General features: G+C 41.8%; 1 protein-coding gene across 5 annotated transcripts in view; it reads right to left on the bottom strand.

The window, feature by feature from the left end:
* Nucleotides 1-26,218, bottom strand: part of LOC117225885 (protein turtle homolog B) — a 763,215-nt gene that overhangs the window by 717,950 nt on the left and 19,047 nt on the right. For all 5 annotated transcript variants that reach the window (XM_076523091.1, XM_076523090.1, XM_076523093.1 and 2 more), the window contains one exon: nucleotides 21,329-22,031. In XM_076523091.1, the coding sequence (XP_076379206.1) occupies nucleotides 21,329-21,431 (103 nt within the window). In that variant the 5' untranslated portion in view covers nucleotides 21,432-22,031. The remainder of the gene's footprint in view (nucleotides 1-21,328; nucleotides 22,032-26,218) is intronic.

Genomic DNA, 26,218 nt, shown 5'->3' with positions numbered 1-26,218 from the left:
GCAGCGAGTGTTCCTCCGTATTTGGACTCTATCGACGAAGAAATATCGGAAGCCCGTGGGAAAACCTCGGCGACCATGAAATACGCCGACCTCTTCCGGACAATAAGTCGCGGCTAAACAACGCGCGTATATTTTACGGCCGCGCAACGTCATGTCCTGATTACGGTCGGTAACAAAAATATTGGGACAGTTTTTAAAACGGAATAACTTTTTTAGAACTGGGCTAAACGACTGAATTATTTTTTTTAAGATGATCGTTCCGGCCGAATCGCGGACCGCGGGTCAACGCACGTTCGACTTTCGATGCACGCCGTCTCGCCGTTTTTGTCGAATAAACGGCGAGGCGGCAAGACAATAACACGATCGACGTGCGTTGACCCGACCGTCAAACGTTCGCCTCGGCCTAATTGTATACGCGGCGTTTTGCCTTAGAAGGCAATGACCGGCCTTCGACGCCTGACGATGCTTCTCCTTGAACATCGGCCAGGTGTCTATATATACTGCCGCAAATTTGATAACGGGGGATTCTCCAAGATATCGTTATCGCTTATAGTCAAGTTTAATTTAGCGCCCCTTGCGCCTATACGAAGCCGTGCTTCAAATCATACGTCGAACGGAGCCGTGCTCCAAAGATTGTAAACCAAAGGACTGTGGAGTCCGAATCAATAAATCGCGTGTCGTCTCCTCACGACTTCCGGCGCTTTAACCCTTTCGCTACGGGCGGGTTCTCCACCGCGGTACTTCCGCTGAACGGAGCGCCGCGACATCACTGCACGCTACGCGACGCCGATCGTCAGCGGGAGTACCGCGGCGGAGAACCCAAGCTGCTTGAATGTTTTCGTACGAAAAAATTTCTCTCCAAAGGGTATTTATAAATAAAGGGTATTCCAGGGTATTTATAACGTCTTAGCATGCGCTCTTTAATTTACAGTATGAGAGGAAATAAAACATTATGCAATATAATGCATCTTATGGAAGGCCACTATAGTGACCCATAGTACCTCGGTGGCATCTTATGAAAGGCCACTATAGTGGCCCGTAGTACCTCAGTGGCATCATACGAAAGGCCACTATAGTGGCCCGTAGTACCTCAGTGACATCTTATGGAGGGCCACTATAGTGGCCCGTAGTACCTCGGTGGCATCTTATGAAAGGCCACTATAGTGGCCCGTAGTACCTCAGTGGCATCATACGAAAGGCCACTATAGTGGCCCGTAGTACCTCAGTGACATCTTATGGAGGGCCACTATAGTAGCCCGTAGTAGCGAAAGGGTTAATTTTGTGCCGTGCGCAACAATGATAGAGCGACCAGTCTACTAGGCTATAACTAGAATGCTTCTTTTTTTTAATTTTGCTATCGCTTAGAATGCGAAAACTCAACAAACTCGGCAAGTTGTACGCATGCCTGAAAATATGTTGAATAAATACCTCATCGATGTATCTTTGCAGCGTCAATAATCGTAAATAAAAACATTTTAAATTCGTAATTCCGACGGGTTCGATAAACCAAGTGTTAATAACACGCTAGTTCAGATCGACCGAATATTTCTACGACCGTTGCGAGTCAAATATGCGAGAGCCGAGCCTGTCCTTGCTTGCCTTTCGTTATTCATTCAAATGTTTCGCGGGAATTATCGGCAATCCTGGAATTGACATGCCGACTAATTAAACAGCCGTTTGCCAGCACCACCTGGAAATAACCGAAGGTAAAAGCCGACGGTGAATTATGATACCTGCGCTGTTAATGGCCACGAGCTTCTGAAATGTTTGGATTAAGCGATCGTCGATGTGCGAACGCGTGGGATTAACACCAAGTTCGGTGGTCGCCGGTGTTGCGGGTTTGTGGGCAATTTTTTGTGATTTTTCTTGAAACTTTTTATCGGTGAGTTGTATCGTATTTATTTATAGTTATACTTGTTTTGTATTTCTCAGCTACGTTGTGTGTCGCAGTCGTAAAATAGAGTAAGTTAATTTGTAACAAATAAATAGGTGTGTATAACGATCGATCTCTTTCAATAAAAAAAACAACTGCTTCGAATTTATAGAATTAACGCGACAGCTGACGTGTCAACAAATATTTTCAGTCTAGCAACGAATGTTAATAATACTCCTGAGTACAATCTAGAATTTTCAACAGACTAGGCTAAACTATGGAAATAAATTAGACAGGGTGATTCATAATTATGTTAACATCCGGAAAGGAATGATTCCTGAAGTCATTTGAAGTAACTTCTTCCTTAGCGAAAGTGGAATCCGCGGCTTTGTTAACGAGTTATTAACGAAAAACAATGACAAATGGGAGGCGACTACAGGCGGTAAACGGCCGAGCCAACGAGCGGTCGAAGGCTAGTTCCGCTGATTGGCTCGACCGCTTAACGCTTCCGCGAGCTTGCCTAGCGCTCGGCGGCCGAGCTAATCAGCGGAACTAGCCTTCGGCCGCTCGACCGCTGGCGCCGTTGGCTCGGCCGCCTCGCGCCAGCTGAGCTGTGATTCGACCGCTCGACCGCTGGCGCCGTTGGTTCGGCCGCCTCGCGCCAGCTGAGCTGGGATTCGACCGCTCGACCGCTGGCGCCGTTGGCTCGACCGCTTAGCGCCAGACGAGCTCGCCTCTCATAGGTCACCATTTTTCGTTGATAATTCGTAAACAAAGCCTCGGATTGCATTTTCGGTAAGGGAAAAGTTAGTGCAAATGACCTCAGGAATCACCGCTTTCCAGTTGTTAACATGATTATGGGACATCCTGTAGATAAGTCCGAACTTCTCAGCTTTATTCGTGAATTTTTCAATGATTATTATCGAAGATTCTTCTCATAGATCTATTACTCTTCTCTCTCTCTCTCTCTTATTTATTTTAGTCGCATTATTTATTTTGTTCGCATTAACTGCGAGATCATTAGCAGTATTAACTGTACATAAAGTCTTACATTCTAGATTATAATTAGTATTTAAATTAACATGAGAAACTATAACGAGTCGTATAGATTTGTGGATTTGAATAACAGTAATATCATTTAAACAACGGTAATATTATTTTAAAAAACAGATTAAGTAGTCAAATGACGATTAAAAGTACGCTCGGTGAAATTAATTAATTGTGAGACACTAGCTAGTCAAATAACAATGTCCATGCCCTGAATACAAACGGCGAGTCGCAAAATATCCAGATTTTCTGCAGAATCGAGCGATCCACCAAATAGATCGCGTGCATTAAAATGAGCAGCGCTATAAACATGTTCAGTAGGGTGAACCAGAGACGCAAGTTTCCCAATAAACGCAAGATCGTTCGAAATAGTTACCGAACGTGGGTGCAGAAAGAATCGACGTATTTCTCCGAGTCCCATCGACGTTCAACGATCCCGCGGCAACTTTTCAACGAAGGAGGATCGGCGTTTCGCCGGAGCCAACGAACCGTGGCCTCGAGCACGACTACTCGCGCCATTCGACCGGCTCCCTTCCAGCCCGACTGTAACTCTAGTCGGCCGACAATGACTTATACATCCAGCTGTATCCGATTGTGGTCAACGGGAAGACCGGGGCTGGCCGTTCACTCGGCCGAAAAATTTTACGATACGGAATTACACTTGGAAAACAGGCTGCCACGGGAGCGGCAGGGGTTGCCGGAGGAAGACGTAGGAACGACGACGTCGTCGTCGTCGTCGTCGTTGTCGCAGACGGAGCAGCCGCGAAAGGGGCTGCGTTTTATGGCTCCGCCGGTACCCCGTTCAATTGCCCATTAATAGCCGCGCAAGTGAACGCGAGTTGTGATTGCGAGCCCGATAAAAATTCCCTCTCCCGGTTGGGGGTGGGTTTTATGGGCCAAGTTCGGGTTTCGGGTCGAGGAACCTCCGCTACGCGAGACGAGTTCCCTTTCGCGTGAGTTAAAGCGAAACGCGCAACATCTGCGACTCTCTGCTGCTGCTAAATTTCGCGATTTATACTCCTTTGTAACCCTTAACCCTTAACCCTTATCGCGGTAATAGCGTGTCCGAGTCGTTATCGATAGCGATACCGGGGCGGGCCGAAATTACGCTGTTCTGATTCCTTCTTGAACCCTATAACGAACAGTAATTCTCATCGACGCTTGTCTTTGTAAAACTGTGCAACAATGTTTTTCATATATTAACGCGACAATAACGTCTTGAGAAGTTGAAAGGATTGGTTTAATGAACGACGTTCCAACTGTGCCTGCGTTGAAAATTGTTGTTAAATCCAAAGATAGGTTTAAACTGTTACACACAGAAATGTATAAGTAAGAAATTTGTTATTATTCCCGACGTTAGAATTCATTGAAAATTGTAACATTTTACTGGCCTCGCCCATTTTATCTAAAATTGTTTGAACACAGAAGAAAGTGTGTAAAGACGATGCAAACCCTGTCGAATTATTTTTTAGCAAAATCCTCCCCACAAAAATGTTTGAAAACTCCATTTCTCCAAATAATGTAATCAATCCTTATTTTACCAAAAACATTACAGCGACTTGAATATCTCACTGTTAAAAGATTGTGGAAAGATTACTGTTCGAAGAAGTGCCTTAAAATGCATCCCGAACGTTCCACCTTCTCTCAAAAAAATATTAATTCCATCTATAAAATCCTCAATAAAAATCCAGTTCTCCAAAATTCACCCTACGAAAATATTTAAAGACCCAACTTCCAAAGAATTTAGTTAGCCTTCTTTATTTTAACAAATACAATAAGACAACTTGGATATCTCCGTCGTTAAACAATTCTTAATTTTACTCAAAATATTACTATCAAAAGAAATATGCAGCAAAATGTATCTAAAACACTCCACCCTCCCAGAGATATCAATTTTCATCGAATTTATTCATATATATATTTATTTATTTTATATATATGAATAGAAAACAAATATATATGAATAAATTATAAATTATATATATATACACTTTCAATGCTAAAATGTGAGCTACCTCGCAATAACAGAAACCAATTACTGAGACCGACTCTGTAAGATCCAAGTGAGAAAGAGAAATCAATAAAATCTTTAAGACACAAAGAAATAAATAAAAATAAACTATAATATAATATACTAAACTATAATATAATATATTTATAATAAATAAACACAAGCAAATAAAGACACAAAGATATCAATTCCATCTTACTCGGAAAGACCGAGTTTCCAAGCGAAGTAACAAATTCGCCGGCAGCCTGGAAGTCCGTAAAGCCGAAGAAACCATTCGAGAACGGTCCAGTTCGACATCCAGAGACGTGTCAGCATCGCGGGCACCGCGACGATTAATCACCGGCGAGCGGAGCAAAGCGAAGCGACGCGGAAACGAGGCGCATCGGAACAGGGGGTTTGTTTACCGAGGCGACGACTGCGTCCTTTTTGCGGGGTTTTTGCGTGGGTGGGCCGGTTCCGAAGGGTGTCGTAAGGGCGGCGCGGCAGAAGAAAAAGAAGGAGAAGAAGAAGAAGGAGGAAGTTTCGTACAAGCCGAACGAAGTGTTTCGCCGAGGAGAAATAAGTGCAGCGCGACACGCCGGGTCGTCGAGGTGGGTGCCAAGGGTTGCCGGTTGCCAAACGACTGAAGTTGCATGAGAATAACGAGTTCTTGCCCTAGCGAGCCGCCGCTGCCTCCTCCTCTGACCTCCCGTTCGGCTCACTTGAGGTCCGCGGACAGAGGAATTAATTGGATTAGCTTTCGCGCGCGCGCTATTTCCATCCTGCGCACCCCCGGATCGTCTCGGTTCGAGATCGGGACGGGGATAGTCGCCGTCTTCACGACGCAGTCACGGTTTCTATTAGAGCGACAAGAGTGGGATATTCGCGGACGTCGTTCGCCTTTCTTTTCCTTTCTTCTCTTTCCTTTCTTTTCTTACAGCTTCTTCTTCTTCTTCTTCTTCGTCGTCGTCGTCGTCGTCTTCTTCTTCCTCCGTTCTTCTCCTCGTTTTTTCGCGACCGAGCTCCGGGCTGTTACCACTGCCGGATTAAAAGCACGCGGCCCTCTTTCTCCCTCTTTTGGCGTAATTAAAAGATTACGATCGAAAAGCTTCGCCCGTCTGACCCCGATGATCCCGACCAGCCGACGAGTCCGCTATCAGACCCTAACCCCCAACGACACGACGACCTGCCGGTCAGGCTCCAATAATTTGCAAGATGGTCCACCAGACGGTCACGTGCGCCGAAAAAAATTCTGGCGAACCTGCAGCCCGGCAAATTCGTAAAATTAGTTATTCGACGAGGGAGCGAGTTTTTCGACAGTTTTCGAGAGTAGGAGAATGTTGGTGTCATTGTTGAGAACGTTGCAGTGCATTCTCGTTGAGAATTCTGTGGATGACGGAAATGTCTGCCAATGGAAATAATTATCCTTAAAATTGAAGTCAAATAACTCTTTTAGCCGTGCTAAATCGATCGATCGTGGAAATCGATCTTATTTTTCTAGAATCAAAGCGCGCGTGAAAACAGAGTTGTTTACAGAGTTTGTTTCCGATAATCTGACAAAAAAATGTTTCCTACGAAAGTTAATCGATTTTTGGTCAGCCACAGACTGCAGTATAAAAAATTTCGGGAAAGATGTTTTATTAACCCTAGAAAGATAACCATATGACAACGTACGTAAAAGATAACCATACGCTTCAGAGGCGCATGCTTTTCTAAGGCGTCAATTTTATACTAACAATGGATATTTATTTAAGTTAATCTAGTCATTTTAAAGGTTTGGCATTATTGTAAAAATAAAATGCATTTATATTATATTTTTTTATATTTTAAGTAATTTTAAACTTAAATCACTAGACCTCTATGAAAAATTAACAAAAATCAACAGTCTTCGGTTTATGGGAACAAATCCCGTAAAATATCACAAAAAATAGTGTTTTATCCTTACAAACTAGTAGACTATAATATAATCAGTGTAAAAAAAACTATAATATTATAAAAAATTTCTTTAGAGACAGTCATGACAAACGTCTTTCTTGTGTTCACCACAAACTGTCTTTTTGCATTTGGCACAGGTCATCTTTGACATTCTTTTCTTTTTAGACGTGCAAAGACTGCAATAACGCCTTTTTTTGGCTGAGGGTTCTTCTTCATCATCTGTGGAAGCCTGTACAGCAGATTTTGGAAGAATATTTTCAATGTTGCTTCGCACATGCCTTGGCAAAGTGGGTGCTTCCAGTCTTTGCGTCATCCACGGTGCAGTCAGTTGTTTATTTCGCAGGCGCCTCTGCGACGTAGGTTATCTTTCTCGGGTTAAAAAGGATCAAGGTCGCCTTCATTTCCCTAAATTGCATGATATACTTTTTACTTCGTATTATTATGTCCAAGCGAATTCAACGACCCGTCATACCATGACCCTTCGAATGGCCTTGACGTCAAGAGAAAAATGAAATCAATGAATTGACATGTTTCGTGGGAAATTGTTCCAGTTCACGATGTACCGATTCGAAGTGTGGAACATTCAAAGCATCGTTGTTTCATTGATTTCGTTCTTTTGACGTCAAGGTCATCCGAATGCCGTGGGTACAACAGGTCGTTGAATTCGCGTTTACGCGAGCTACGATAACATGAAATAAAAAATATATCACGGAATTCAAAATAAATGAAGGTAACCTGTCAGTCGCACACAGTGGCCAACGAAAATATTGGGTCACATTTTAAAACGGAATAACTTTTTTAAAGCTGAACTGAACGACTTGAATTTCTTTTAGACGATAGAGGTTGACCTTGTTACGAGCTGTAAGCAATTAACACTAGATTTACGGAGCACAAAGAAGCAGCTGTTTTATATTAGTTTATGAAAGTAACAATAAGACATTTATTCTCTGATTTTTAAGAAGTGTTATTGTAACATTTGCCGTAAGTAACATATAAATTGAATAAATAACTCATAAATGTATCTATACGATATGAATAATCGTAAATTAAAAAATTAGTGACCTGTCATTTTGGCGGGTTCCGCAAATCTAGCGTTAAAGATCGCAAAAGTCGCAATTTCTTTTGTCCCGATTTTCGACACTTTCGATCGATCAGTGCGAGAAATCTGCAGTTTTTTAAATCGTTCAACGCTTCTAACTTGACTTCGCGTGAAACAATTTCGATGAAATTTTCAGCACGCGTATAACTCACCGAGATGTTCAGATAATGTTAAAAAGAAAATGATAGGTTTTTATTTCTATTCGTCATTCCATGCAATAGCAAAATTTTAAAAACGCATTATAGCTATGGTTTGGTAGACTGGTCCCCCTATCGTCTAAAAATAATTCAAGTCGTTCAGCCCAATTCTAAAGAAGTTAATCCGTTTCAAACGGTGTTCCAATATATTCGTATCTTGCTCCGCATCTTTCCAAACAGGCAAAGCTCGGCGACCGAACGAAGAGTCCGAAGAAGATGATTTCAATTCTCCTGTGACTCTTGCCAAGCACAGGACCGGTCAAGAGACAAACCAGCGCTTTCTTCCGCACTTTTCCAGTATGTTACATCATTTTCTAGACGGGCGGGGTTCCGGCAAGAGAGAGAAATACCGTGTCCGTGTCCAGTGGATCGTGATATTCGCCGCGACGCGATTAATCGTCGCGTGAAATCGAGCGCCGTCGGGGCGTGTTTCGCGTCCCCGACCGCGTCGTCGACGGCAGTCGCCTCGCTGCTCGTCGCCGGCTCCTTAATTATTATTAACGCGGGTTCCAGTTGATGCGATTTTAATCGACCCTTTAATTACCGAAATGCTTTCGGTTTGTGTTCGCGCGGTCAAGTTGTCTAACCACCTGCTCAATCAAGCACCAGTTTCCCTTCGCTGTACCGCTCTTCGACTTCCCTCCGTTACTCGGTGTAGCCTGAACCTCTAAACCGCACCCTCTCGACCCGATCCGCGCCTCTCCGCGCCACTCCGCGCCGCTCCAGCACTCGCCGCGCTCCGGACGGGACCTTCCTTTACGCTTCGAGGAACCGTAATTACTTCCGTTTCACCTTCAACATTAAATAAAACACTCCGCGGCTCGACTACGGCTCGAACACGCCGCGCGGACAGAAGCGGAGCAGACCCCGCAGCGGAACAGAGCGAAGCGGAACGGAACGGAACGGAACGGCGACGCTTAATCGTCCGCTCGAGCGTGCATAACGCGTCGATTCGACTTCGGGACCGCGTGCATTTAACCGCGTATTTAGCCGACCCGTTGCTTAATCGCGTCGACCGCGCGCGAATTATTATGTCAACGACCAACGCGCCCTTGTCCGCGACAGAATCTACCCACCCCGGGACTCCTTTGTTTGTCTACGACGCCCCGGTAATTGGCCTAACTCCGCAATCTCGCCGGGCTTTTTTTCTTCCTACTGCGCCTCGGTGCTCGAGCCTTCCTGCTCTGCGATTATGCTACCGATAAGCTCCTTTTGAGCGGATCGGACGCGAGCTGTAGATGCTTCGAAGATTGTTTTCTTCGATGTCTCGAGAATTATTGCTGTGGATCATTGTGTGTTTCCGGGTTTTTGTTGCACGATTGTGCGTGGAACGTGGGATTTTTGTTTGATTCAATGACGAGGATGGTTGATTAATCTATTTTGTGCGTTTGTACGTGCGCGCGCGTGCACGTATGTGTGTGTGTGAAAGAGAGAGAGAGAGAGAGAGAGAGAGAGAGAGAGAGAGAGAGAGAGAGAGAGTTCTTGATTATGTCTACTTACGAAGAGACAACGGGCGTGAAATATAGTTCAGTTCATTTAGTTCGTGTAAATTCATAAAAATCATTGTTGATGAATGATGACATAAGAAAGTATTAGGACACTTACATTAAATTAAACAAATAGGAAAGTGTTACAATTTCTTCAATTTATTTCAAAGTTCGTTGTATTAAATCGTAACAAATACATGTCGTAGTATGTTCCACATATTTCGATAACACATCGAACGAAATGAACTCGGCATACGTTTACAATGCAATAAATGGGTAAACCTATCGCATAAGTGACGAACACTTCTAATTTAATGTGTACTTTCAACAATACGATGCCATAAAACTTAACGTAAAATATAAAACATTACCTAAACCGAATGATAAATTTCAATTTATACAAAATCAGCTGATGTCCTAATAACTTTGACAGGTTGGCGGGGGGGGGGGGGGGGGGGGGGTACGAGAGTGTGCAGCACTGGCACTGTTTCACAGCAAGAACGTTACCATTTGAATTCTGATTGTTATTGCATTTATTCCACTGTTATTATTGTATTACTCCACGTTCTAAATTGTATTTCTAATATTCCCTCATTTAAAAATTCTCTACGTGATTAATGAGCCTCTCAAAATATAATCATACCAAATCGAAGAACTTTTAATTATGCTCCAATATTCTGAGAACTAAAACTTCACTATATGTGTGTGTGTGTGTGTGTGTGAAAATATGGGATTCACTCTTCGCTGAGCATCTAAAATCAAGTTAGTTACGTCTTACTGTTCACATGAACCTATCGTTAATCCGGGCAGTTTTCACTTGTTTCTGTGTACAAACGTAGCTCCGTCTGACGGTAAAGAATGGCCGTTCAGATCGTCCGAAAAAAATGAAAAATGAAAGAAAAAATAAAGGAGAGACAGAAAAAAAAGGAAGATAAACAAAAGGTAGAAAAGAAATTAAAAATTATTATAATGAATAATCGATAATTATAATCAAGTACATAATAGAAATGAAAGCAAAAGAAATGATCATTGAGAATTAAGTGCCTCTCTGGATCATCGAAATATCACGTTGTGCGACGTCAAAGGACGTTCAGGAGGTTACCGAGGCGATCTGTACGTGTGATGCGACCGCGTCGTCGAAAAAAAAAACCGTATCCCCGAATGGTCTGTCTCGCAGTGGCTTGTGTGATCGCAGCCCGATTAATTTCATTTTGTTCGGGTTTATTTACAGGGAGTGATCCATTGTGCCGCGTTGCAGCTAATGCACAAATTGAATCGCCTAGCGGCAAAAGCCGCACGGTATACCGACCACGTAATTTCGTTGCTCTGGAGCGAAAATGCCCGGGCTTTTTAACTCGTTTACCCATTGCGGTCTTAACGAGGCCGTGGCGCGCCGTGTCGCACTTTCCATGGATCGGCCGATGACGCCGGGCCTGCCGGTCACCGGTGGCCGACGCGGAATGAGACCAGCGAAACGAACGAGCCGGCGGCCGATTGTTTGGCAAATGATGTTATGGCGGTGAATCGAGCCTCTCTACGCCAACGGGACACGCAAAACCGCCTTTGATCCGGCAAATTTGCCGGCCGCAAATGACCGCGAGTCGATTCAATCCGCTCTGCGACCCTTAAGACCGCGTGAAACGCGCCCGTTAATAAACTTGCGGCGACGATCAGTCGTGATTGCATCCGCGATCACCAACGTTCGCGCGATTCACGCGGGACCGACGATCCTTTCTCTATCCGCGCGTCCTGCGCACCAAAGGATCGATCGTTCCGCGGTAATGGACCTACAAATTTCCTCGATTCACAGCAGAGTTCGGCTTGTTTTATTCGAATAACAAATAAGAAATCAAATTTCATCCGAAACTTTACTCGTGGAGTTTGTTCCAAGTATTTCTCGAGTAAGATTGTATATGAAATATTTCTCGAATCAAATTGTATTCGAAATATTTCTCGAATACAATTTTATTCGTAATGTTGCTCGAATGAAATTTTATTCGAAATATTATTCGAATAAAATTTTATTCGAGAGATTTTCTTATTCGATGCACACTGTTCGATATTTTACTCGAATAAAATTTCAATCGAGGAATTCATTCGAAAAGTTATTCAAATGAAATTTGATTCGTAGAAGTTATTCGAAATATCTCTCGACTCAAATTATATTCGAAATATCATACGGATACAATTTTATTCGTAATATTGCCCGAATGAGACTTTATTCGAAGAATCTATTCGAAATATTATTGGAATAAAATTTTATTCGAAGAATTTATACGATATACTATACGAATAAGACGTTATTCGAAGAATTTATACGATATACTATACGAATAAGATGTTATTCGAAGAATTTATACGATATACTATACGAATAAGATGATGTTATTCGAAGAATTTATTCGTAAGATTATTCCAACAATAAAATTGTTGAGCAGATCTCGGCGGATTATTCGTGTGAGATGAGAAGAAATTGGAGAATGTTTTACCTATGCTCGTTTTAATCAATTTAGCTGCTTATATATAATATATTTATCGAATAAAAGGCACATACAAAATTTTTCTACTCTTTCGTTTCGTTTATTTTTCAATAAAAATATCTAATTCGTCTCATTCGATAAATATTAAGTCAATTGTGCCCGGAAACAAATCGAAGACACAGTAACCGTTTCCACTATCCTTAATACTGCACCGTAAATTGCTCCGAATTTCGAGCTTAAAGTTTCTGCGTTGCAACTTTTAATTACTTGAAGGATTTAAGCAATTAAATCGCTCAATTTAATGCTACTAAACGTTACTAAATTGTACCGCGTAAAAAGAATCGCACAAAAAAATGTCGTACAGAAACAGATTCGAGCGTGAATAAGGTCTGCATAGTTGATGGTTCACGAGATGCATCATAGTCGTCACGAATTTTCAAATCAATTTCGAGATACTTTAAACTTCGATACCTCATTTCGAATTCATTACACGAATTCCTGTGATTCCGAAGATCGTACAAAATGTCGTGACTCAGGCTCGCCAAAAATCGGCCGAAATTGCATGGGTGCGGCAATAAAGTGCCGCATAATACGAAGATCCAGTTAAAAGGATCTACTGTTTGGATATTCCGAATAGAAATACTTTCTTAAAACGAGTTCATTGAGGTTGCCCGCGCAGTGTTCGGATCGGGAGATTTTTGGCAACGAGCTGAGGAGCCCTGAGCGCCGTTTCAATAGAATCGAGGTCGTGTATTGTGTAAAGGTTGAAATGAAAGTTTTCGTAGATCGTCGGCGGCGCGAGATGATCCAGAAAATTATCGAGTGCGAACGAAATATTCTGGAACCCGGCTCTCGACGTTTCTACTACCTCGAATATTGATTTCGAAATACTTGTGCCGCCTCCGCGAGCGGTAATGCACCCGTACATTATACCCTATTATGGTATATCGTGGTCTATAAAACCGATAAAACTCTTCGCCAATTAATCTCACTTCACTCGAGAATTCTTTCAAAGGAGCTGATTGCCAGTTTCGAAAGTGGATCGAAAAGTTTCGCGAATCCAAATGCGGAGCTCCTCGATACGGGAATAAAGACCGAAGAATATCCTTGGCAGGACGAATCAGACTCCAGGAACGTGTATTCATTAACATCCTTTGGCAGAGGAAAGGCAGCCGGCGGAGGAAAAAGTTCGCCGGAGAAAGTCTCGCGATCTTCTAAATAACTCTAAAGTAAATCGGTATTAACGGAACTGTGTTCGGGAATTTGCATTCTTCGAAGTTGCAAAAATTCATTACGCGTTCCTGCAGTTTAATTGGTTATGTATTACTTGCATCGACTCTTATTAACGGTGCACAATTAAACGTGCTTCCAGAGGGACAAAAATGAATTGTCATACCTGGACGGTACGGATCTTTATGTTTCATTCCGTCTTGAATTATTTTAGCGGGCCAAAAGTACTGTATCGACACCTTCCAATTCTTTAAACTTTAAACTGTTTTAAAACTACGGCTGTTCATTCTCTCTCTCTCTCTCTCTCTCTCTCTCTCTCTCTCTCTCTCTCTCTCTCTCTCTCTCTCTCTCTCTCTCTCTCTCTCTCTCTCTCTGTGTGTGTGTGTGTGTGTGTGTGTGTGTGTGTGTGTGTGTGTGTGTGTGTGTGTGTGTGTGTGTGTGTGTGCATGAAATCCGCCCTCTAGTAATATATTAAAAGCAGACCATTTCCAAAGACAAATTTTTTGTCTCGCAAATTAACGGAAACATATTGTTGCGAATCACTCCGTTTCTCTCGCGTCGCGGCATTTTATTTACAATATTTAAACTATAACACAACTCGAGACAATTACAATTCAGATCTTTCAATTTGAAATGTTGCTCGTTCGATTGTCCGATCTCGACTCCTCGATTGTCCGATCTCGACTCTTCGTTTGTCCGTTGGTAACACTCTTCCGTGGCAACCCCTATCATCTATTATTTTTAAAGGAGTTGTTCACAACAGAGCAGTTTCACATTACAGCGACTTTTACAGCGACAATTCGCCGTAACAATATAATAAGTAGACCGAGACACCTTGTGGCCATTTTCATTTTTATAATATAATATATTATCAAATATAATAACACATATATATTATATACATATATAATAATATATTTAATAATAATATATATATATATATATATGAATATTATAAAATATATATATATATATATATATAACAATAATAATATATATAATATAAATTAAATAAATCATAAATAATATCAAATTAATAAATAAAATTTCACACTTTACAACTGCAAATCCGTAAATCATAATCGCTAACCGTTATTAACTATTAAATTAATTCACGAAAACTTTGTCCGCAATTCAACCCCATAACAAATATTCCCAAGAATCAACCATTCTGCGCATTTCCAAATAAAAATATGCTTAATCGAAAATTGGGAAGCGCCGAGAAAGGAATCCGCGCGCCATCGGAAAATCCCAGTGCAAACTAGAAATGCAAAAACTCGCGTGAATTCAGCTCGCAGAGAGCTCTGGTCGCGAAAAATGCCATTAAATATTTCACAATGCACCGGAGCGACAACAGAATTTTGTAAAGAGGATCGGGATGTATAATTCAGGCGGCGATCGATTGTAAGGGTTGATAAGCGTTCGACTGATCGATGGATCCCTACCTAGGTTGTTCGACAACCGAAAAGAATTCAACGCGGATCGGAAAGAATTCACCGCGGCACGATCGGATTCGTTTGTCGTCGTGCGGGAACAAAGGTTCGCGAATTCTCTGCCCTTTTGTGACAACTGCAGCCAGCCGGCATAATTACACACAGCCGGAGGAGGAACGATGATTGCGAACGAGCGACGCGCGTCACGCGATAATTAATTCGATTTCAAGTGATCCGCGCGCATTAACCGATACGGCGCCGGCTCGCGAAATTGATTTTTCGGCTGATTATTTGTTCGACGAAATTGTTCGGGCCCGGTGAGGGGGGAGGGCCGAGCCACAGGTTGACACCGTTTTCCAATTTCGCCCGCCAATTTTATTTAAACGGGCGGAACGTTCGCGGAATTATCGTCCGTCGATTGTTGCCCGAACGGAGGAGCCTAATTTTCCGCGAACATTTTTTTGCAAACGTTTGCCTTTCTCCCGACCGAATTTTCGTGCCGCGTTTCAGCGCGAACGTTTCACAGGCCTTTCGAAATTCTTCGTTTAATTGCCTCGGTTCCCGCGTGTGTCTTTCTGTGAATTTTTCTCGCATAATATACGGGAAATGGGGCCGGAAAAAGTAAGAGATTTTTAACCGAATAATTAACCGACACTTTTTATTAAAATTGCTCGAAATATAAAACAAAAGAGAGGGTAATATTCTGACGAAGATCCATGAATTTTCAGAGTATTCGAGAAACAAAATTATTCTGTGTTCGATCGCGTTTTTTTCAAACAAGAAGTGGTACGAAGCAAATGAGGAACGAAAATGGGGAACAACGTTTAAAAATCGACCGAAGCCATCAGGAGGCACACTTTTAAATACTTTAAGAAATTTACATGTTGTCGTAACACCGAAAATTTCAACAAAAACTCTTAAGCGATTCGGAAGATATGAATTTTTATAAGTGTCGATATCTGTACATATTTCATTCACGATTAAATAGTTCTTCATTTTTCTAGACTAAGAATTAATGTTTAATGATTAGTAGACTGCGGATTTTACGTATGCAATTATGAAAATGAGTAAGACAAACATTCGAATAATTCGAAAATATTATTATATTGTTATCAACTCGTTAAAATGATCGAGAAAAATAAATAAATGTCCACGTAGTTTCTGCGAATCGCAATAAATAACAATAATTTTTCGATTGTTTAATCCATGTTTGTTTAGTTGTCGATTATTCGAGTGCGAAGAAACTCTTCGATTTTCCATTCGTGCACATCAATTTTCCCTTTGCTTACCATACCACAAATTAATTTGATAATCACGATACTAATAATTAAACTGTGGACTTTTATGCGAAATAAGAAACTTCTGGTTAGAAGATGATTCGTAATTAATTGTTATTGCTAACTCCAGTTCTCGGTTACTGACGAAATTTACTTATTTCGCTACATTTTCACAACTGTAGCGGGGACGATACGACTTAAACCAATAGTAATTGGGAAGATAAAATTGTGTGGACACATTCGGTATTGAAATTATGCACGCTGGCCGAAATTAATCGGCCACCAATCTGACTAGACTGGAAATTGATGTTTCTTCTGTTGAGCGATCTGCTTCAGCAGCGATATTAAAATTTTCGACAAAAACAGTTACAAAAAATATAGTAGAATAAAGGTAGCTTTGACCTTTATAAAATGAGCGTAGGTAGATAATAACTGTTATAACTGCCTTTTCACTTGACAAATTAAAAGAAAACGGACTGCACACGCGGCCGCGTTTCCTGGCGCAAAGGGGACCGTACAAAAACATCTAAAGAAAGCTAACAGCAGAAGCTTTGCTCTGTGGAACGAGGCTAGGTAAATCATTATGCGGTCTTTTTTCGCAAAGCCGCAGTATGTAGCTTGAATTTCTCAAATAACGTAATTACCTTTGGGCATGTCGAATCGAAAGAAAACTGGCCTCGCTTGCACTTGTTCCTTCCAATGCAAAAAGCGTCCTTACAAAGATAAACTCGGAGCAGATAAAAGAAGAAGCTTCGTCTTTTAAAATCAGTTGATCTCTCTCACTCTACGATTTATTTTTTTTCATGAAGTTACATCAGCTTGAATTTCTTAGACTCTTGGTAGATACATATATTTTCGTTTTCCCAAACGAACGATCTCGTTTGCAAGAGAACTTAGATAAATGCATCTTATAATTGGCTTCCAATCCAACTATAATGCGAACGAATTTCAGATGTCTCGAAGAAACGATCCAGGAAGAATGAATTGTTACCTTCCCGGGATACGAACGATGAAATGAAATGAGCGGGGAACGAGAATACGAGAGCAAACAGTCGCCGAGAGGAGCCAAGGTCGCAGGAGAATATTTCAAATTTCCAAGTCGCTTCGTAGCAGGGAATGAGCACGTTAGAGCCAGAGGTGGAAACTTCCTGCAAATAAATACAGAGCGGAGTTAACCATCTCGGGTCTCCTGGTCTGTTTAACTGACTTCCGTTAACCGGCAACCTTGGTATCGTCTGAACGTCGCTGCGCGCGTTTCATAAATTCGGCCGCCCGGTGAGCTTACGTGCCAATAAAAAACGTGCAAACAGAGGATCACATTTCGGAACGGGCGACACCGGCGCGCCCGTTCGGCGGCATCTTCGAAAAAATGCATCCGCCAGAAATAATTACAAAGCCGCACGCCTCGCGGCGTTCTTCGTCATCGCGGAATAACGCGGACGCATGAAAACATTCTGCGAGCGTAATTTCAAGCGAACGCGGCGTTCCCGGTGTAATTCGCGGCGATAAGGAGCGATTACGCGTAAATTATGAACGAAACGCCCCCGAATAATGTTAAGGCGCTGTAATCGCGCTGACAATTTCACTGGCTGGGAGCGCGCGAAGCAGCGATTTACATTACCCTGGAACTCCATCGATCTCGGAGCTACCGTGGACCTAACGCGACACGTTCACGCGAAATCCTTGTTCATCTCGCTCCGAATACGGAGCAACGTAAATCCGACTATTTTCCATGCGTGTGCTCGTTCGGCATCGTAAATATGCTCGCATGATTTAAACCTCCGCACTCGAGTGGTGGCTCCGAGGCACCACTAAAATTTGTTACATCACGTTTTTAGATATAATTTTTATATTAACACGTTCCGTGCCACGTGTACCATCGATGGTACACGCTTGCATGTTTACTTAGTGAACTGAACAAATTGTTTACAAGAAATTTAGAACCGAGGAATCAATTTCCACCGCAAGAATGGGCGTTGATAAGTTTTTGTTACGTTGTTATGTGTACGAGAATTAATTGCACGTAATACATCAAGTTTTAGTAAAATATCAAAGTGTGAAGATTCGAGTAAAAAAAGCTCGGCATGGAACGTGTTAACGAAGTTTGAATTTAAAAAATCGTTAAGAGTGTAACTGTTGTGCGAGTCCCAAGAGTCAATTTCATATGCATAAAATGCATTTTGTCATATAAAATAAAGGTACTATAAGATAAAAAGAAATGATTTTATATTTACAGTTAAAATAGCTTCGAGTGCAAAGGGTTGAAGTTCTAATAAAAGTTTCGAACAACCGTCGATTAAATTGTAATGTTGCGTAATGCTGCGAGAGCTGGAAAGCTTTACTGGATTTTTAACATTTAGAAAACAATGCCTTGTGCAACTGCATAAAGGATGATGCTATGTATAATTTATAATAAAAATAGGAGACAGTGAGAACTATTTCAATTGATCGGTTTAATCAAACTTTACGCGAAACAAGACTTGTCTATAAGTTGATTACAAGATACGTAAGTGAAATGAGAATGTCTTCTCCAGTTTAATCATTTTAATAAGTTACACATACTATAAATATATTCTCAAATACATCTCGTATCTTTACAATTTTTGTTCGACGTAAACATTTTTGCCAAAATGCATAAATTCCGCGGTCTAGTAATTATCGACTGATTCTACTGATGGAAAATGAAATTTTAGATGTTTATCAACTGGATTGAATATTTTGTCTTGGGCAACTGCATAAAGGATGATGATAATTTAAAATAAAAGCAGGAGACGACGAAAATTACTTATGTTGTTCATTTGAATCGAACTTGTAGTCGCTGGCTGGTCATTACTGTCTGATTCTACTGATGGATAATGAGATTTTAGATTTTTAATAACTCGATAGAAAATAATATTTTATGCGACTATGTCTATCGGATAATAAAAATAGAAAATTCTAGAAACTTCTCAAGTATTATATTATACATCCACCGATTGAGGCTCGTGCTGCGTGTCTGATCATTCTTGGCAGATACTACTTGCGACAGCTAAGCACACAGATACCAGACCTCCGTGTAAAGTATAAAATTTTCTGCATCAACTGCGAAAATCAAGAATCGAACAGAAATTTCATTCTTTCCCGAACAAAGCGTTCATTTTCATAGGAAGCAAGAAAAGAATTTACTGAGAGACAATTTATTATCAGAGTGATATTTCATTGAAACAGAAACGGACAGTGTCGATCGCACGCATAAAAAATCTAATCAACGCGTTCTCAATTAATTCCCCTAAACTTGTTTACTCAAATAACGGAATTCCGCCTGCAAAACCGTCAATCTCAATTACTTTTCGATACAGAATTAAATGCTCGATACCGTTTAAATAAATGTCAGTAGCCGCGAGATAAATTCACTTCTCCATAAATTCATATCGATAAATTGATTCAAGAGAGAAATCAGCTAGATAAATTACCGTTCTACGTTCGATCGTGTATCTTATCGAACAAAAAATTCGACTTCGCTACAAAATATCGGCGACACACAGCGTATTCGATACGAAGTTGTTAATGAAGAACGTGTTACAAAGCTGCGCGTAACGTATCATTAGCTCGATGTCAAACTCGTGTGCTTTCGGTGTTACAAGTGTCGGCTCAAGGCACCGACAAAGAATCGCGTGTAAACGACAGTTCACGCGATGCTGGCCGACGACTCTGTGTAATATGCTCAAGAAGGAAAAGAGGATTTACGTTTAACTGGCGGTCGAGAATCCTCACCAATTTCCTGGGTGGTCTTTAAGAGACCCGCAGAGGCATCTTTTTGCAACTACATTTCCATGTTACGCAGCCACGCGACGTTTTATTGCTGAACGTTAGATACTTATAGCAATTATTTTGCACGCTTTTGTACGTATTAACTTATTTTACATGCTTTTCTTTGACAGTTATTCTATTCGTTCAATGTCCTGGATTTGATGTTTCCGATTCATTTAGTTTAAACTACTTCTAATTATTATTTCACACAATCTTACATAATATTTTTTCACCTTGCATATTTTCCATTTGCAAACATTCGAATAATTTAATATCCTAGGTTTTCGATGTTTCTAATTCATTTCTTCTAAATAATTTCTAATTATTATTTTACATAATCTCATATAATATTTTTTCATCTTGCATGTATTTCTTTTTCGAACATTCTAATAGTGCAATATCGTAGGATTGATGTTTCTAATTCATTTAGTATAAATTACTTTCCAATTATTATTTCACACAATCTTACATAATATTTTTTCACCTTGCATATTTTCCATTTGCAAACATTCGAATAATTTAATATCCTAGGTTTTCGATGTTTCTAATTCATTTCTTCTAAATAATTTCTAATTATTATTTTACATAATCTCATATAATATTTTTTCATCTTGCATGTGTTTCTTTTTCGAACATTCTAATAGTGCAATATCGTAGGATTGATGTTTCTAATTCATTTAGTATAAATTACTTTCCAATTATTATTTCACACAATCTTATTCCTATTACTTCGTCTTATATATTTTTCTTCTGTAGGTTTTTTTTCTAATAGTTCGTTGCCCTAAGTTTGATGTTCTCGATTCATTCAGTTTAAATTGCTTCCACACTTCTTCAAAATCTTATACATGTCATTTTATTTTCCCTACGCTTCTTTTACGAACATTCTAATAATACGATATTGTTTAATGAAATACAATACCATATCACGTGATACAGAATTTGACAAATAAACCTTTTCTTCAAGCTACATATGGCCATAGCATTTCAAATATGTATATTTACCAACATAATATCCATATGTAACTACAGTAAATTCTCCCTAATTTTCTATCAGCTTGTGAACAAAAAGGGACTATTCGGGAAGAGGAGATACGATTATTCGAGCCTCGCATCTCGTTTTTTATAATCGTCGACGATAGGCAACTATAAAAATTAGCCGCGAGGCTCGAATCTCCTCCTCCCAAATTACCCATTTTTCTTTAGAAGCTGAAGGAAGATTAGGGAGAATTTACTGTACTATTCCAAGAAAAGTTTATTCGCCAAATTCTGTGCTACACACGAGAAAAGATCGAAATTATTTATAATCTATTTACTATCTCCAAAATCGATTTTTTCCCAGCTCCGATAATAACCAGATGTGAATGCTAATGATCACCAATAGAACACCAATGATCCGCAGGATCAACTGTTCGCTGGATCAAGTTGAGCGTAGCCGAGATAGTTCTTCAATAAAAAAGCAGATTGTAGGGCTAAGTGGATTCACTGACTCACCTATTTCCTGGTTGGTGATCCTGGCGCGGCACCTGGATACAGCCAGAACGAGGATCAGCGACAGGATCGCGCGAACGCAGGCGGGCAGCTCATCCGGCGACATCTCGGCGTCCGGATGTCTTGTCTTGTCTTGTCACGTCACGTCACGTCACTCGTAGTCACGTCAGCGGGTCCTGACGCGACCCTTCCGTGTCCTTTCACCACCCTGGGAGTCTTCTTTTCTGTTTCGGCGAGGGTGGCAGTCGCGGGCGGACCCTCTGCCGGCGAGCTCTTCTTTTTCCAGCGCAGACAGAAGCGGAGGCTCCTCTTCTTACCGGCTCCGGGCTTCTGACGCTCTCCTCCGGCTCTTTTCGCCGCCGAGCTAACTCGCGTCGGCACGCTTCCTCTCACGATTTCTCTCTCCCTCTCACTCTCCGCGCCTTTCTTTCTCTTTCTCTTGCTCCGCCGGGTCCGTTCTCGCTCTCTCGAAACCACTTTCTGCGACTCGAACTCTCATCTGTCGATCGCCGGGGCTTTCCGCACTCCCTCCAGCCAGCTGCCAAACTGTCAACGGTCGTCGACGCTCCCTCTTTCGTTTCGCTCTTCCTCTGCCACCTCGTATTGCCTACGACTCTGCCTCCTTTCGTCTTCTTCTGCTCCTCCTCCGACCCGCGGCAACAGCAACCCTTTGCTTGTTATCACGTGCTCCTTCACGCCGCGCCACCTTCGAACAGAAAATCGGCGATGTTAGAGACGAGGGTGGGTCGAGAACCGAGATCGCGATCGAGGGGGATCAAGATTAGGTGTTATTTCGGGCAGACAACTGTTACAAGAGAAACGTTCGAAGTTACTGCGCAAGAAATCAACGGCCATTAATCTGAATGATTTTTATTGGGAATAACCGTTACGAACGACGAACATTTTTCTTTACTATAATAACCATTGTTAACAAGAGGATCGTTAACATTTTGTTAAACCTGCGAGTACCGTGATTTAATAATACTCGTTAAAGTTCTTTCGATGACTAGTAAGATTTTGATTTGATTTTTCTCGTGATCTCCAAATCGTTTAAAATTTAGTGACAGAAGAATATGATTTTCGAAATTGTATTATACAGGCTGTCCGAAAAATGTCTCGCAATCCGAAAGTGGCGGGTTCCTAGGGTCATTTGAAGCAACTTCTTCCTTTGCAAAAATTTTCTCCGAGGCACCGTTAACGGGTTATTAACGAAAAACAGTGACCAATATGAATCGACTACGGCTGACGCGAGGCGGTCCAGCCAACCAGCGCGCGAAGCCCAGTTCCGCTCATTGGCTCGGCTGCCTCGCGCCAGCTGAGCTGGGATTCGACCGCTCGACCGCTGGCGCCGTTGGCTCGGCCACCTCGCGGCAGCTGATCTCGCCTCTCATTGGTCACCGTTTTTCGTTAATAACTCGTTAACGGTGCCTCGGAGAAAATTTTTGTAACGTAAGGAGTTGCTTCAAATGATCCGAGGAACCCGCCATTTACGGATTGCGAGACATTTTTGGGACACCCTGTATATCGCCGGACACCGATAACCAACATGACGTTTAACGTGTTAATGGAAGAAATTTAATTTGATTGCGGTAACCGGTTCGAATGACCGGAATTTCTTTCGATTACTAGTCACCGTTATCGATGACGAGAATTTACCTATAACAACCGTCATTAATGAAAGAAATTTAATTTGATTACGGTAACCAGTTCGAATAACCGGAATTTCTTTCGATTACTTGTCACCGTTATCGATGACCAGAACTTATTTATAACAACCATCGTTAATGAAAGAAACTAAATTTGATTACGGCATGTTCTTCGAATAAAGTTCGAAAACCACGGGTACGGAACTAGCCGTACGTGTGCGCGCAAGTTCTCCGGTAACACGCGCAATAGAAAATCGGTATTCTCGATTTACAAGTGCACTCTGGAACATCGAGAGCCCGTTATCACGAGCACGATAGCGATCCGCGTCGCGTTCTTCGTCGGAACAGAATATCGTGGCCCCGTCTGCTGCGAGCGTTAACACATGAGTTTCAGTCGATCGCGCCCGCCATTCATGTTTCCCACTCGCTGTGGTCTTCGGTCGCGCCGTTTCGCGCCCGTTCCCCTGTTACGCTTCAACCCCCGCGAGCCCAAACAAGCGCTGATCCTCTTCCTCTCTTTCTCTCACTCTCTATCCCTCTATCTTTCTGTCCCTATTTCTCTCTACCATCTCTCTCTACTTTTCTCTTTATCCCTCTATCGTCTCTCTCTATTTCTCTCTATTTTCTCTCTATCATCTCTCTCTTTTTCTATCTATCATCTCTCTCTATTTCTCTCTCTACCTCTAACATCTCTCTCTATTTCTCCCTCTAACTCCCAATCATCACTCCCTATTTCTCTCTATCTCTCTATCTCTATTTCTCTCTCTATCCCTCTATCATCTCTCTCCATTTGTCTCTCTCTCTCCTCTCTCCCCCTTGTACCCTATTCTGCTGATTCCCGCAGCTCACGTTCACGATGTCTCGTATTCACTTCCAACACTGCTTCCCCACGTCCATCGCTGCCGCTGGAAACTCTCTGGAAAGCTCGAAATCCCCCTCCAATCCTCTCCAACCCCCTTCGAACTCCAGCGATCGTCCCATGCTGACGTTACACCGTTCGTTGTAATCGCGTGCCCGGTTTTTGTGTCCTCTCCTCGCGAGTCGAGTTTTTTTCGAAAACACTGCTGCTCGACTACGTGGCCGCTCGAATTTAGCGACGTTACTCTTTGTTTTATATTTTCGTTTCTTCTTTTATTTTGTATGGGCGAGATTCGCCGTGTTTCGAAGCGGGAAACCTTGCGCAGTGGACGCGGTGCCGGTTTAAAATTCCGCGAATAATTCTCTTACCCTCTGTGACACAAATACTGCGAAATATGCAAGAATTGTGGATTTTGCTGGTCGGAGCCGTTCCTGGAGATCGCGAGGCCCCGGTGCGGGCGCGACGCTTACAAAAATACCGTCGCGTGGTATTGAAAATGTTTAATTGAAAACGGATAACTGGCGTAAAACGAATGAAAGTGCGGCCGGCGAGCTATTGTATTTACTTTTGTAAAGTACTCTCTACGGTGAATGCACTGGTCCCTCGGGGACAGTCAAGCCTTTGCAGTCGGAGCCATTTGAACTCGAAATCGGAAATAGTTTTTCTTACCCGTGTATCATTTCCATTTCATATAACCCGATGCTATTTTATACAGATAAAATTGAATTTTCTGACTAGCGTAACACAGTTTCTTTTACATGTAAAGGGATTTGACAATGTTGAAATTATTTTAAAACAAATACGACGACGTCGATTACATCAAAATGAAAGAATTATGAACATTTTGATTGAGTCGTCACTCAACTGCAATGCGTTAATCTCTTTTTGTGACACAAGATAATAGTCATACTCTCAGGGAACTCGAACTATGTTAGAGTAACTAGACTAATCGAACTATGTTAGAGCAGCATTTAGACTTGTCATTTATTTCAATGTCTTTTTAACACTTATCAGGCGTCAAATATTGTGGCCTAATGTATAATATCGCGTGGAACGCGACACACGTCCGATAAGGATTGATGTTATAGCATGTATAGATACATTTAGTGATCAGAACTTCAAGCAACAATATCTGACAATTACACATTAAAAACACTGAAGAATAACAAGACTTTTGTTCGACTACGTTATCCTCGACACATTCGAGTCAGGAAAACAAGAAAAAGATAATCGTCCGATCCCCAGAACTTGCAACTGCCTTCGCCTTTACAGCAGAGAGACGTTATCTCGCACGAAAATCCTGAATTCACCAACGACTGCGACAAGCCTAGTCCAGAATCCGCGTTCCCAATTCCACGAGACTCGACTCGACGATTAAAAGATACCGCTGATCAACGCGCCAGCCAAACCGCGACGCCAAAAAAAGGCGAAAAAATTCAATTCCTCGAGGAGCAGAGGACCTCGAGAGTCTCGAATCTCTCCGAGCACCGCAGATTTGCATAAGGATCGCAATTAGCTCGGTGGCCTGCTAGGGGTCGCGTCTGATCAACGAAACAGATAAAACGGTGACGCGGTCGGTCAAGATTCCCGAACAAAATGCCGAGGATTCTTCAGGGAATGATCCGCCGTATCCGGAATCTGCCTCGGAGACGCCATAATGCTGGGAATGTAATCGACCAGGTAACCCAGAGATTTCCATGTAAATGCGTCGAGCCGTGGTACGCGCGTGCAGTTATGCATTTCGCGGGTCGGTCGTGTGCCAATCAAAGATCGAACCATGACGCCGTCCAAAAACGAGCAAACGAGAGAGCGCACAGTGCACCGAAATGCTTATTTTTGGGACACAGAAAACCTTCTTTATTGCTTAGAATTGATTCAGACAATGTTTATTTCGCATAAGGATCCGCAGTCTAATTATTATACAATAACGTAAATAAGGAGGCAAATGAAAGTACAATTTTATCAAATATAAAGGTTATCGATTTCTTCTAAATTGAAACAAAATCTGATCGTTCTGTCGTGGAAATCTAGAAATACAAGTGTCATTGAAGATATTGAAGGAACAAAAACTGTTTCTTTCTATCAGCTATAAGTTGTTAACAGACGAAGAAGCACTAATGGACGTTATAAAAGAAATCGTAATGCGAAGGTTCAATGGTCGGCCTCCCAATTGTGTCAAATAAAAGCAGAATGGCGATTTAGTATTTCGCGTATAATGTTCGAAAGGAAAGTGTCCTCTTCGCGCCGCCTCTCATCTATGCAATCTATGCGATCGCGGGCAGATATGCACTCGAAATGCAACGTCAGTCTTTCAGCGGGCGTGAAAAGCCCCAAGCCATCGTAAGCAGAACCCTTTTATCACGGTTTATGAATATTCTTGGAATTTTA

Source organism: Megalopta genalis, chromosome 6 (assembly GCF_051020955.1).
Source record: "Megalopta genalis isolate 19385.01 chromosome 6, iyMegGena1_principal, whole genome shotgun sequence".
Taxonomy (NCBI): domain Eukaryota; kingdom Metazoa; phylum Arthropoda; class Insecta; order Hymenoptera; family Halictidae; genus Megalopta; species Megalopta genalis.
Note: the sequence above shows the minus strand (reverse complement) of the source record. Positions and strands in the feature narration are given on the sequence as shown.